This window comes from Lagopus leucura, unplaced genomic scaffold (assembly GCF_019238085.1).
Source record: "Lagopus leucura isolate 7727_CA_CO unplaced genomic scaffold, USGS_WTPT01 Super-Scaffold_810, whole genome shotgun sequence".
Lineage (NCBI taxonomy): Eukaryota > Metazoa > Chordata > Aves > Galliformes > Phasianidae > Lagopus > Lagopus leucura.
In genome coordinates, this window is record NW_024962261.1 from 7,351,011 (window position 1) to 7,366,361 (window position 15,351).

The 15,351-nt window shown below is 36.5% G+C and overlaps 1 protein-coding gene across 4 annotated transcripts in view; it reads right to left on the reverse strand.

The window, feature by feature from the left end:
• KIAA0825 (KIAA0825 ortholog) overlaps positions 1-15,351 on the reverse strand; it is a 227,978-nt gene that overhangs the window by 126,029 nt on the left and 86,598 nt on the right. For all 4 annotated transcript variants that reach the window (XR_006177965.1, XM_042866314.1, XM_042866316.1 and 1 more), the window contains 2 exons: positions 8,343-8,453; positions 3,236-3,375 (listed from right to left, as the gene is read on the reverse strand). Coding sequence is in view for 3 of the 4 variants with exons in the window: in XM_042866314.1 (XP_042722248.1) it covers positions 3,236-3,375; positions 8,343-8,453 (251 nt within the window). In the remaining variant the exon portion in view is untranslated. The remainder of the gene's footprint in view (positions 1-3,235; positions 3,376-8,342; positions 8,454-15,351) is intronic.

Below are 15,351 nucleotides of genomic sequence, written 5' to 3' on the forward strand. Positions count from 1 at the left end.
CTGTTTTAATTATTTTGGGGTCTCCTGTTTCCTTTTTTTCCGGAGGCACGGATCTGCGGATCCCTCCGCCCCGCTCGTCACGGAACCGGGCCAAACCAGCCCGTAAACCGTTGACAGAGGTCCAGTATCCAAATCCAATTTTTCAGCTACTTTTGTAAAGGTCCTCTTTCCCTAGTGATTATACTCACTGGACACAAATAAGAGATTCAATTTAGGGTATCTTGATTTATCACTTTATATATGTTTGATGTGGTAATTTTATTTATGAGGAGCATCCCACTTTTATGTATATTTTAAGTAGGTTTCTCTGAAGGTAATGTCTCCTATTTATTTCTATAGAAAATACTACAAAGAGCACAATAACACTATATGACAGAGCAAACTGCCAGCTGCAAAACACTATTTTTCAAGAAAGTCACCACCACTACATATGCATTTTGAACTCCAACGAGCAAGAGCCTGCATGCCATCCTTGTAAAATTGTGCACCACATGATCTGAACCACTGTTTCACAGCTGGTATGATGGCAACTGTTGCCCACACAGTCCATCACTGGACTGCAGTCCACCAGTCCTTTAGCATGAACAGATAGAAGCCAGAAGGTGCCAAATCTAGACTATATAGAGGGTGTAGTAGAAGAGTCCAGCCAAGATTGCCAGTGTGCTCCATCGTCTTCAAACTGGAGTTGGGCCCTGGTATTATCATGTTGCAAATGAAAGGCTGTCTTCACTGGCCTGATTCTGGAAATTCTACTCTGTAGCTTGGTCAAGCTCATGATACAGCGGTCAGAGTTGATGGTTTGTCCAGGTAGCAGTAAATCCAGAAGGATCACCCCATTCCTATGCCAAAAGAAAATGCACATCGTTTTACTCTCTGCAGGCTGAATCCTGAACTTTTTTCTTTGATGGGGAATTCACGTCACCACTCCATGGACGGCTGTTTTGACTCTGGCTTGTAGTGGTGACACCATGTTCTCCAGTAACGGTTCAATCCAGGAAATTGTCACCTTCAGCCTTGTACTCGTTCAATAGGTCCTGACAAACTTCATATGGTGTTCTTTCTCCTGTGTGGACATACGTGGAACTTGCCTAGTATAAACTATGATTTCCACTGCTGCCACAATCATTTCCAATGCACTGAAGCTGATATTCAGATCCATACAAAATTCCCTGGTCATAATCCACCAATTTGTACAGATTAGCTGACAGTGACATTGTTCACGTTGTGGTGTGACAGCTGTGAATGGCCCTCCAGATTGTAGCTGGTCTTTCACATTGCTGAACTGCACCACTCACCACTTCACAGTGCTCACGTACATTGTTTGGTCTCCACCAACGTTCAGCAAATGTCAGTGAATGTCTTTGGGTGTCATTTTATCCACGTGGAGGAATCCAGGGGCACACCTATGCTTCATCCACATTTCCATGTCAGACACCATTTTGTTAGACTGCCCGTGTGCTGCCATCTCTCGCATGGCAAAAAAATGTAACCAAATATTGGTGGGAAGGTTCAACCTTTACTGGCATACCATCAGCATACAGCTCTGATGTTGTAGACCAACATAATTAAAGCAGGAGGCATTGCTTATCTTTGCATATCCAGTTTCAGTGGCTTCAACAAATACAATAATCCATTTACACGATTTATCAACATTAAATGATGCATCCGTGTATGCCCTAAAATGCCCTAAACTCTCAACAGTACTCCATACCGTAGGAAGGAAAATGTTATTCCTGACCTCAGGAAAAGAAAGTGAAAATGCCTTTCCAGTTCAAAAAATAATCAAGATAAAGATCATGGAGTTTTGTTATCAGCATGGCAAGTCACTCAAAAGCTATTAAGTACTGAACTTCTTATGTTTTTATGCATAATATTAAGCATTGCAACATTTTACTGTTGATGAGTACATAACTCTGGAAGCCTTTTATCTTACAGAACAAAAGAATCCTAAACTGTCATTACTAGTATCTAGGTATAGCTTACTAGACTGACTTTTCTTGTATTATATAACAGATCACAGTATCAAAAATTTTAGCTTATCTATCATCAGTTAAGCTGTTGCATAGGAGAAGGAATAAAAACTATAATCATTTTAACATTATATAATTAACCTTATTGAAATTAATTTAGAAGATATGGATGATTGCAGGTTTCAACTTTATCTAAATTGAAATTTTAATCATATCAATACTGAAATTATGTTAATAAAGTCTGCGTAAATGGCACATTTTCTAACTCATAGCAATATATATTTCACTGCAGCTCAAGAAGTTGGCCAGTAAGTAGACGAAAACCCATACTGTCACTTGATCCTTCATTCTAATTTAAGCAGCCAGTGAAATTCAGTACTGTATAACAGTAGGATAAGAATACGATTCTGATAAAAAAATTCTTCAGTCTTTGTAAAATATGACAGGCACTTCAATGGGCAAGTGAATGCAGTGTAGCTCTTAATAAGATGCATTACATAATTGGAAATAACGTTGTATCCCTGAGAAATGTTAGACCACCCTAAAACAAAATAATTAAATTGTTACATACTATTATGTGATTTCATAGTTTGACATGTAAGGAAAATTATTTTGCTAAAGAAAGACTGCAACTGATATAGATTAATTCAATATTGATGCAAAATTTTGTCAAATGGGTGATTATTCCACTAACTTTTCAATGATCTGATCATTTGATGTAAAAGCTATTAGGAGGAAAGATGTGATAAAGTTTTATGTTTCAAACAACAACTAGTAGAAATATAAGGAACAATTATTTTCTTTGTCCTATTTCCATAACAACATTAATGATAGTATTAACAGGGGAAGGACATAAATATACCGCCATAATACCTACAGTGACAAACATACAGCACAAACAAAACCTCTAAGAAGCTTTTCACTGTAGAAAAATAATTTTGAGGGTGATCTTTCAGAATATTAATCCTCACCTTTAAAAATCTGCATAAAACAGTTGTGGTATCAACGTTCTGTTAAGTTCAATTTCACTTAGACTCCTTTGCATTCATGATATCAGTTTATCAAATTGTAGTCTGCTTTGAAATTATGAATACTCAAATTGACAAAAAAGAAATCTCATTAAAAAAGCAATAAACCTTTCCTTTTCTTTACTTTCTCGAGAACTGTCCAACTGGTAACTGGTATCTGAAAATATTTGAGTAGTTAAAAATGAATTTGTGTTTCTCAGTGATATTCTTGTAAAGATCAGCAGCATAAGTACTTACTTGAACTTTTCAGTAAAATTCTCACCAAGAGACAATCATTATACAGCAAGGTTTCCAAGAGCAAGTTCAAATTACAGTATGGCTGGGATAAGAGCAGTTTCAGTTGACCTTGGGCTGCCATTTCTCTGGCTGATGGACTCCTTTCAAAATGCAAGATAAAAACAGCATAATGTAGTTAATTTATCTATGAAATTAATATCCTTAAAGTGCAGATGTAATGCTAACTCCCTTAAATGTCAATTCCTCCCAGATTAGTCTGAAAATGCTTTCATGATTGCTTACTTTAAGGCAGCTCAGGGAAGGAATTACATTTAATCTCAACTAGCTAAAAGCAAATTAACATTTGGTAGTCTGCCAAAGTTATAACTGATATAAAGGAACTTCACTTATCTCTTTCATGGAAACATGTACAGCCTTGTTCCACTAGGCAAAAAGGATTTTTTTGTGCTTCAATAAATCTAAGGCTATTATTCTTTAATTTACTATCATGTTAATTGTTTATTGCTCTAAAGTATCCTAAATTAAGGATATGAATCTGTTAATTAAAAAACAGAGAGAATGCTCAAAGGTCTGCAAGATTCTGCTCTGCACTGACCAACTCATACACATCATAAAGAATACACCTGAAATATTAGATTGGCTGGTTTACTTCTTTGCCAGCACAGGGATGTGAGAAAGAATGCATTAGCATTTAAGGAATCCCTTAGATTATTGTACTTTCTATTCTATTCTTCAGACATTTTTAAAAAGAATTTTTCAAAATCGAGTTGTGAGTAATTTTTTTCCAGGAAAGCCTTTGCCCCTTATTAGCTGACACACAAACGGCTTTCACATTTATATAAAAGATTTGTAAGGTTTAAAAAATTTCATTCTGATTGATGTTTAGCTATCCTATTTATTCATTTTGGCTGTAAGTTTATACAACAATAGTTGCTAACTTCGAAAGTTTATCCACTGCATATGTAAGCACTTATGCACATAAATTTTACACACACCAGTGTAAAAACTACATATGTCTCAGCGCATAAACTATGCATACATAAACATTATCTGCCAGTACACACACAGTACCTTCAATACTAGCCTTCTTTCTTAGGAGCTACGTTTTCCTATTAGAAAAGATTAATATTCATCTGGACGTGTACTCTATGTATCATTTCTATGCAACTATTTGGATAAAACTAAAATTTGGGTTATGTGGCTATTTTATATTTCACATTTCTGTGACCATCTGAGCAGGACAAGCATGCCATCACACAACTCAGTTTGAAAAAAGTATAGATGACCCCACAAAAACTCCACTGTTCATTCAAGGTTGTTGTATAGACAGCATATTTAATACAATTCAACAAGACCTGGAAAAGAAAATGTCAGTTAACATACTTAAGTGGTTTAGTCTGTCACATCTATGCTTCCATTGACAGAAATATGTCTTGTTGGTAATTTAAATGCAATATTTCAGGAAAGAAAATCTTCCATATACAGTGTAAACTCATAGATCTTGCAAGGCAACCTTGAGGCAATCTAAGAAAACCATAATTCCATAAAGGCACTTTGCAGCAGGACCTCTATATCACACTATTACACTAAAACTAGTTATAGTTTTATAGTTAATATATGTATATATAAATATATTGTTTATATAGTTAATAATGTAATAATCATTTAATTAAAAGACAATTTTACGTAGATTGGCCTTTGGGATTTTAACAGTAAACCTGATCCACATGAGTAGATAAGCAACATACATGGCATTAAAACTCATGTACATATTTTTTTAAATTTTCATCTGGTATATTAGATATAATCCTTGATCCTACTGGTTTTTTGACAATGATATTTTTGCACATAAGCATGTATTGGATTCTAATAATATTTATCAAAATTATGTACATTATGCATTTAAATCTTGATAGAACTTGCAGCCAAAATAACTTTTTCAAATTTAAAACATATATTGTAATCAAACTCAAGATTAGTCATATGTACATATACCCTACTGCTTTTTAAGAACAACACAGTTGTTTGTAACCACAATTTAAATACAAAGTATTCACCAATTTTAGTGCTCTGCCTGGAACTCAACATTTCAGATAATCAGTTAAATTATATGGGCCAGTTTAATTTCATTTATCTTCTTCCTTGAATGCAATGGTATGAAATACAGTAAGGTCAGTTACTGCCTTCAAAACATAAGAAAAGGAACAGCTTTGGTCAACTAAATTAATGATGGATAATATTTTAAATGAATTCAGAAATAAATGCCATTTTTAGAATATTTGAGTTGAAATAAAACTTGTCTGTCATTGACCAGATGGGAAGTTATCATGTTGTAATATACACCCATTCTTGGCTCTACAAGCCTTTTGCAAATTGAAATGTACAATGGTGTGACTCACTTGGAGGAAAAATAAAATATAGCAGACATTCCCTACAGTCATGAAGCTAGCACCAATAAATGCACTGAGAAGTTTTGTAACGCGCATATGGAGAGGCATATGTTCTCCCATCTTCATAGCTCATTACTAGTGAAAATAAGACTAGCCTCAAAAAAAGTGACAAAAGGTGAAGTACATATAAATATCACATAGAAATGTTCAGTTTTGTACAGTAGAAAAAAAAAACAGAACTCTCATTTGCAAATGATATGATTATGAATCCCAAATGAAGCAAAGAAGGAATCACAATTACCACTAAAGGAACTGTAATATAAATTATAATCAGTAATCCTTTAGTTTGATAATCAACTATATCATCTTAGTATACAAGACGGAAAAAAGAATGCCTTAAGTGATAAGATCAACATTACATTAGGCAAACAAAGATTAACTCTACTTCACATTAAAAAAATGTCAGTCAAGTAGATTAAGCAAAATAGACTGTAACCATCGCAGTATATGAGAACTAATGCATAAAAATGATTAAGTAGTGAATTTGTAAACAAAATTATTTCAAAAACTTGTAGTACTTTGTCCTGAAATAACAAGCCTAGAAAGAGCAAATAATTTTGTGCCATGTTAGAATCCTTGGAATTTGGATAAAAAAAAATTAGGCGCCCACAGCTGGGAGGTACACAATAGCCTCTGTTTTCAATATCGTTCTACGCAGTGAATACTTTTATTCAGAAAGTAGAAAGAAGGAATATAAAACAACCTATGAAGAATCAGCTTCCACTATCTGCAATATGTAACCATAATGGATCTTGTTGATATTCTAAATGTAATATTTCAAGAAAAAGTCTTCCATATGCAGTGTGTAAAACCAGTAACAAATCACAGCACCTCAGGACACACTGCCCAAAATTACTTAGCATACAGATTATTTCATTGCTTTTTTTTCTAAGCAGCTGAAAGGTGTGTTGTTAATAGGTGATGTTAAATATTTTTACCATCACAGTTCATCAAGACTGTTCACATACATGGACTGCCTTCACATAGGCATGCTAACTGTAAATTCTCAGATAAGTACTTTCTTTTGGACTCCTCATTTTCCCATATAAACTTGACAGAGAAGACACCTTGGGGATCAGAAAGATGTATGTCTTTTCACCCTTCATCCTGAGAAAATACACAAACCCTGGATAAGTCCAGAATCCTTTTTTGCTATTTATTAATGATAAATCTGTCCTGAACAGCTCCTGTAAAATTGTAATTCCATCTCAAAAAAGAGAAATCTCAAAGAGTGAAATGGTACCTGCATTATGTTTAGATACCTCAGTGCAGCAGACGATAATGTCTTGTAATGTCATATTCCAAAATTTGCAATACAAACTAAAATTTGAATTCAGAACACTGGCTTTGGATTAGAGGATGAAAAAAAAAAAAAAAAAAAAGAGTCTTTAATTCTCAGAAATAGAGTACATATCTCTTTAAGTGATGTATCTTTAAGTGATATATCTTTAAGTGATTCATGCCAACCTCTCCCCTACATCCTCCCTTCTCCTTACTCTCTACCTATGCAAGAATTACAAAATCACTGGCTAATTTCACTGAAATTTGATTAAAAGGCAGAAATTCCACAAATACATTATCTTTCAAGACCTAGAAAAACTTAAACTACTACTTTCAGCGCAGAAAAGTACACGGTTTTAATTCAGCTAATCTCTGTTAATATCAAAGTCTGTCTGGTCTTTTGGTCAGTCAGTCATACATCTTAGACTCAGTCACACCATCTATTGCATCTTGTTCACTGAGTATCAGAGGCACGAGCGAAAAAAAAACCAGCAGTATCATTGAAATGAAACTAAGGGAGAGGGTTATGGAAAGTAAATAGAATATGCTACATAGTATGGGGTAAATACTGTAATGGGGATGATACAAGATAAAAAGTAATAAATCCACAGCACATAGGTCTTCAGTAAGTCACCTTTCACTTGATAACATATTCCTCTATAACATAAAGATACTTTCTCAGAAAACAGAAATACAACTCACAAAAGCAGCTTTTCATGAAAATGGAAAGTGAAAATCTCTCAGGAAATAACTTTTGAAGAGGAGGAGGAGGTGAAGGGTTTTGAAGAGGATCTAAACTGGTGTGGGAGTGCTTTAAATTCAAAATTAGAAAGGGAATGACAGCACAGCTGGTAGCATATGTCTCATATGTAACTTGTCATTACTCACAGTGACACAGAAGAAGAAAGTAAGCATTTTTCTCCAATCATGCAGTAATCACCCCCAAAATATCAACTACTATCAAAAAGTATATATTTCAATGTGATATTTTATATATCAGACCTTTTTTTAACTAGCAATCACAAGTGAAATACATTCTTTATCTCTCCTTTAATTCTAATTCTTTGAGAACTGCACCTATGCTGAACTACTATACTGCTATATACTTTTTATGCAAGAAAACCTTAAACATAATTCAAATATCAAACACAATGAGCACATGGGCAAAAAGACTACACTGTGCACTGCTTTCAATGAGAAAATTCTTATATTCTTTATTTCAAAGACTAGAGAAATCTGTAAAGAATTTCAAAAAATGCTTATGCGTTGTTTCATCAGAATATCAACTAGACATGCATTCACATATAATTTTTTTGAAAGTATTTGATTAACTTGACTATCTGGTAGTTCTTTTACAAACAACTTTTGATACTTACTTTGGTAAGGAAGGACTGGATGATGGTATGCAAAATAACCAACGTAATGGATGATAAAAGCCTTCAGAAAAAACATGAGGAAGATGTTCTCCAGAATTGTTCACAAAAGTCCTGAAAAAAAACCACAAATATTTCTGAATTACATGGAAAACTGGAAATAGCTTTGGAAGAATAATTCCTTTCTATTGCCCTTTTCTCTGTTCAAAATATGTGTATCAGATTATCAATACTTTTCTCATAAATGAAAGTAAAATATCTTTTGAAATGAAATGGTTATCTTCTGTATAGCATGCAAGTTGACATAGACTGAAAAAAAAAATCAAGATTTTCATCTCCTCCATCTTCTTCAGTGGCTGAAAAGATATAGAATAGTGGTTGAAAAATCTGCAGTTTTCAAATTTAACGACTGCTGAAAAAGTAGTTAAGCTAGTTTTACGTCACTTCTACTCCATTACTGCTCTTACATAAAGAGTGTGAGAGGACTAAGTCAGATGTGGAACAGACCCAGGGGTGCTGCTGGTTGATGCTCGGCTGAACATGAGCCAGCAGTGTGCCCAGGTGGCCAAGAAGGGCAATGGCATTCTGACTTATACCAAAAATACTGTTGCTAGCAGGAGCACAGAAGCAATTGTACCTTTGTATTCAGCCATGGTGAGGACATATCTCAAGTACTGTGTTTGGTTTTGGGCCCTTCACTATAAGAAAGACATTGAAGCCCTGGAGCCTGTCCAGAGATGGGCAGCAAAGCTGGTGCGGGGTTTGGAGCACAGGTCTTATGGGGAGTGGCAGAAGGAGCTGGGGTTGTTCAGCCTGGAGAAGAGGAGGCTCAGGGGAGACCTCATTGCTCTTCATAACTACCTGAAGGGAGTTGTAGTGAGCTGGGGGTCGGCCTCTTCTCTTGTGTAACTGGACTGGTGACAGGACTAAAGGGAATGGCTTCAAGCTGCACCAGGTAAGATTCAGGCTGGATGTTAGGAAATACTGCTTTTCTGAAAGAGTGGTCAGGCAGTGGAATGGGCTGCCCAGGGAGGTGATGGAGTCACCAATCCTGGAGGTGTTCAAGGGATATTTAGACATTGTGTTGAAGGACATGGTTTAGTGAGTACTGTTGGTGGACAGTTGGACTGGATGATCTTGTAGGTCTTTTCTAACCTTGGTGATTCTATAATTGTATGATTTAGGTATAAAATAATACAAGAATAAAAAGTAACAATAGTACAAATAGTATTGGTAGAACTCTGTAGCAACTGCTAGGATTAAATGATAAATGATATAAATGGATGCTCCTTGGCATCTTCTTTTTTCATTCTCATTTATGCCAAGTACAATTTCAGCAGAAGAGGTGTAATTCCTTACATCTATCTTCCATTAGCCATAATCAATTGCCACTTATTTTGCATCTTGCTTTTCAACTTGCTTGAATGAGAATATTTCATCCCAATAACTTTCCTTTTCTAACAATTATATCTTTAGGTATGATAGCTGAGACTTTTCAAATGATGTAAGAAAGGTAACTATCTTCAAAAATGCCAGTGCTACAAAACTTATTTGCTTTCCTTTCTGAAGTGATTCTGCTTCATTCCCAATTTTCATTAAGAATTCTTTCTGCTACAACAACAGTAGAAAACACTTAAAAATACCTAAAAAAGAGATAAGAAGATTTTCTCAGGATAGGAGTATCTTTATATATGACATAAAAAAAAGCCACTGCCATAACACAGGAGCAATGAGAGTAGATCTAAACACTCAAAACTGGAGGTAGACCAGAAATAAATTGGAATACAACCTTCAGGATTACATCTAAAATGTAAGATCTTCATTTTCTTATAGGGCGCTATATCATAGCAGCTTTGACAGCATATGATTTTCATAATTTTACTATTTAAAATTGCTTTTTATCTCTTCACAGTTTCATGTAAGTAGTTAAGAAGTACAGTTACAATGCCTGTGAAGGCTTGCCTATGTGACTCCAGTTGAAAGAAGAGTGAAAATTGCACTATTCAGTAATAAAAACATGTGTACAACTGTCTGAACTCCTTCACCAGCTTCTGAACTCACACAAAATATAGGGTAATTTATTTGGATACTACTTTTTCTGATTAATTAAAGCAAGTACGACTTTTAAATGATCTCAGATAAGCAATATCAGACCACAAAGGTTAGCATATAGTAAATTTTTGTTCTTTGTGAATTCAAGAATAATAGAAGACAAAATAAATCAGAGATCATAATGAAGGGAGTACTTAGACTGAAAATAATTAAAGATAGTAATTTCAACAATCTGAGAATATTCCAGAAAAACGTAACCTTGTGTTATCCTCCGCAGTATTTCTCAAAACATAGCAAAAGACACAGCTACAAGATGTTCCTACAGGAAAGAATGACAGATACTTGTCTTCCGATACTGCATGAAATGTTTTAGCTTTTGGTCTAATGCAGTTTGTGAAGTATGGTTTCTTAGCTGAGACATGAGGACAAGCCTCAGGGCAGATTCTGAGGCATACAGCAAAACCTCTATGAACTTTGAAACTGATGTGGAGAAAATGTAATAGCTTTAAATGCTTTTTAAAATTTAGAGTATCTTCAAATACTATAAAAAAAATGAAGCGTCTAGTGATAATAAAACAATCCTTGGTGCCAGCAATACTCAGTGTCCACTGCTGGCTATGCAGTTCTTGCCAGGAAAGCAGAATCAGCTCTGTGCCAGACAGCTTAATTCAACTACTATTCTGGCAGAAGTATAATAATAGGTAGTAAGAAATTTGTTTTGACTACAAGATATGTTAAAGAAGCTGTCTAAATAGTCTCAAAGCAGTGGATAGCACCTGTGAAAGTATTTAATACCATGCCAAGATTCCAAGTTACAGTAGTTTTGTTGTTCTGTAGAGTATGACAAGGTGATAAATGATCTTTTAAACCTCAGTGTGGGCGTAAAATAATGAAATGCCAACAAGGTACATCACATTGCTTACAGACTTTGAAGAATTTAGTTCTTTATAAGGAAAAAACAAGACTAAGAAACAACCTCATGAACTGTAACTCACATGTTAAAATTATAAATAATATTTTATATTAGTTTTTATATTTATATTTTATATATTTTTATATATAATATATTTATATATTTATATTTTATATTAGTTTATTATTTATTTATATCAGTTTTTATACTGAATGACAGATACTTTTACTCAGAAGATTGCAATTTTACCAATAGAACCACTACATTCTTCTTCCATAATTTGCATCACTGACCTGATTTCTAGTTGAAAAAATAAGATATAATAATTTGTAACAAAAAAACCATAAAAAGCAGAATCCACCTTGCTTTATCAGATCTTCACAAACAGAAAAAATGTAGTGTCCTAAGACAAATGAATATTAAAAAAGCACAAGAAAGATAAATCTGCTTCAACTTGAGTAACTCAATCTGCTGCAGAAGGAAGCTTGCTTTCTAATAGATAATTTAATTCTAGCAGAAAAAATAGGGAAGAAGAACTGTGTTGAATTCTCCTGCAAAACAGAGAAATAGTGTTGAAAGTTTTGATCCAAAAAGACCAAATACTTTATCTGAATAATTAATAATGACTTTGTGTGCATGGTGAAGGACTAAATCCTCTTTTTTTTTTTCAGAAATTTGGATCAGTAGCAAGAAAATAGTTACACCCGGTAGGTTTTAGAACCATATTCTGGATGTCACTATTGCTCAACAGCTTCCTGAACAACATGGACAGATGTGGGTATACAGAATACACATTTAGAACATTTGCAGATGATGCTAAACTGGAGTGAAATGATAAGGTAGTTTAAGAAATAAAGTTCTGAACAGACGATTACAGGGCCAACAGAAAACTCACAGAGTTCACTGAGATAATATGCATCTTTTTCCTCCAGCAACAGAATACTAATAGCTGATACTAGGCATTAACTGAGTAACTTCACATATGAACCTGGGGTTTATGGCCTTTAGAGTGTTGAGTATGATACAACAGTGCAGTCTCATTAAAAATAACATAAACTGTACACTAAGCTGCCTTAGGAGGAGCATAGCAAGTAAAGTGAAGTACAAAAGTTGCTCTGAAAGTAGTGCTTCCTATTTATTTCCATGAAAGCTACAACAAATACAAAGAGCAAAATGACACTATTTGATAGAGGGAATTATCAGCTACAAAACATTATTTTTTAACATGCGCATCACCATTAGCTGATTTGCATGGATGAGCTGATTGAGACGCTCTTCATTGTGTGGTGTGATGGCTCTGAATGGCTGTCTGGACTGTGGCTTGTCTTTCACATAGCTGTTACTACTGCTGAAACGCACCACCATCTCTCTCTGCTCACATACACTGTTTGGTCTACATCAACTTTTAGCAAGTGCTGATATATGTTAGTGGGTGCCATTTTTTCTGTATGGAGGAATTAAATGACAACCTTTGCTCCATGCACACTTCCATATCAGACTCCATTCTGTCAAACTGCCCCTTTGCTGTCATCTGTTGCATGGCAACAAAACATAACCAAATATTGCTGGGAAGGTTCAACCTCTACTGCCATAGCACCAACATATGCCTCTGATATTGTGGATGAACATAATAAAGCATAAATGAGACATTACTTTTAGAGCTGCCCTCATAATTGTCTTCTACTTGGTGCCATTTCAATTAAAGAGCTGAAAGATCTGATGTCATCGTGAGATCTTTGTCAAATATTTTCCAAACAGTCTTGGAAATCCAGAAAGGTCCCCTGGAAGATGGCAAACGATGTCTTCACTTTCAAGAAATGCAAGAAATTAGATTCTGGTAATTACCAGAACTGCTTCAATCTCATTTTAGTTCTGATAAAATTTTGGAGATTATTCTGGGAGTTACTGAAAAACACTTGAAAGACAATGTAGTTATTGATAACAGCAACATAGGTTCACGATGGGAAAGTTTTGCTTAACAAGCTTACTTTCCTTTAATGACAATGTTACCTATCTAGCTGACAAGACGAGTGAGAAAACGTGATCTCTTCAGATCAGTAGAGCTTTCAATGCCATCTCTTACTGAATCCCTCTGGACTCAGACCCTCAGACCCTCCGCTCGCCCAGTTGGCAGCAGTGGGCCTGCTGCACCCCAGGGTACAGTTGGCTGTTTGGGCTCCAGGGCACACTGCAGCCTTACGTACAACTTGCCGTCATCCAAAACACACAGTTCCCTTTCTGCGAGGCTGCTCTACAGTCTGTACAGTCCTCTCATCTGTAAATATAGCCAGAGTTGATCTGCTCCAGATGCACAATTCAGCCATTGTTCTTGTTAAAACTTCATGTGGTTGGTGACTGCCCAGCCTGTATCTTTCTGCAAGGCCTCTCTACACTGAAGGGAGACAATGGCTCCTCCCAGTTCAGATCGTGACCTTGAGATCTTCCTGGAAGTGTTCACTGGAAGGTAGGATGTGGCTTTGATAAACCTGATTTAGAAGGAGGCATCTGTGCCCATGGCAGGGGAGCTGAAAAGAGATGGTTTTAAAGGTCTCCTTCAAGCCATACCTTTTGTGATTTTTTTATTATAATTTAGAAAGGTCACAAAAAGGGCAGAGGGAAAAATTACACGCAAAAAGTGTGAGTGCTAAAATCTGATGGCCCAAGATTCATAGGTGAATTTAAGATCAAGTCTAAGCATGCTTACCATATAGAGAAGACATTCTATGCAAGGGCATAGAATATGTCCTTAGCATATGAGGGTTCGACATATGACAGGTTCTCCAGTCTTTGGTCATCTTAGTGGCCCTCCTCTGGACTCCTTCCAAGAGCTCCATGTTTTTCTTGTACTTGGGGCCCCAGTCCAGGATGCAGTATTGCAAATGGGGCCTCACAAAAGCTGAGTAGAGGGGGAAAATCCCCTCCTCTCTGCTGGCCATTCCTTTTTCAATGCAGCCCATAACACATTTGGCCTTCCGGACTGCAAACACGCACTGCTGGCTCATGTCCAGCTTCTCATGCACCAGGATCTCCAAGTCCTTCCCTGCAGGGCTGCTCTCAAGGAGATCTTCCCTAGATCAGTTTGTATAAAAACCTGGGATTGCCCCAGCTCAAGTGCAGCACCCTGCACTTGGCCTTATTGAACCTCATCAGGTTCTCATGGGCCTACTTCTCCAGCCTGTCCAAATCCCTCTGGATGGCTTCCCTTTTTTCCACTGTATCGACTGCACCGTTGAGCTTGGTGGTGTCTGCAAACTTGCTGAGGGTGCACTTGATGACATCGTCTGTGTCAACAAGTGCAACATGAAGATGTTGAAGAGCACTGGTCCCAAGACTGACCCTTAAGGGCCTCCACCATGACCTGTGAACCATTAATCACAAACCTTTGGCTGTGACGAGCCAACCAGTGCTTAACCCTCCGAACAGTCCATCCTTCAAATTCACAACTCTCCAATTTACAGAGAAGGATGTGGTGAGGGACCACGTCAAAGGCTTTGCAGAAGTCCAGGAAGATGATATCCACTGCCCTTCCCCCATCCACTGAAGCCATCACTCCATCATAGAAGGCCATCAGAATGGTCAGGCACGATCTGCCCTTGGAGAAGCTGTGCTGGCTGTCTCGGATTACCTCTTTTCCTTGTATGTGCCTTAACATAGCTTCTAGGAGGATATGCCCCACAATCTTCTCAGAGGTGACGCTCACCAGCCTGTAGTTCCCCAGGTCTTCCTTTCTTCCTTTCTTAGAAATGGGAGTAACGTTTCCCTTTTTTCCAGTCACCCAGAACTTCACAGACAGCCATGATTTTTCAAATATGATGGAGAGCAGTTTGGCAACTACATCAGCCATCTCTCTCAGAACCTTATGATGGATATCATCCGGCTCCATGAACCTACTTATATACATTCAACTGCATGAGGAGGTCTTGGACATCTTTCACTGTCACAGTGGGACAGAATCCACTCCTCACACCCTGACCTAGATGTTCAGGGTCCTGGCACAGATGGGAAGCCTGACCACCTATGAAGACTGAGGCAAAGTACTCAATGACT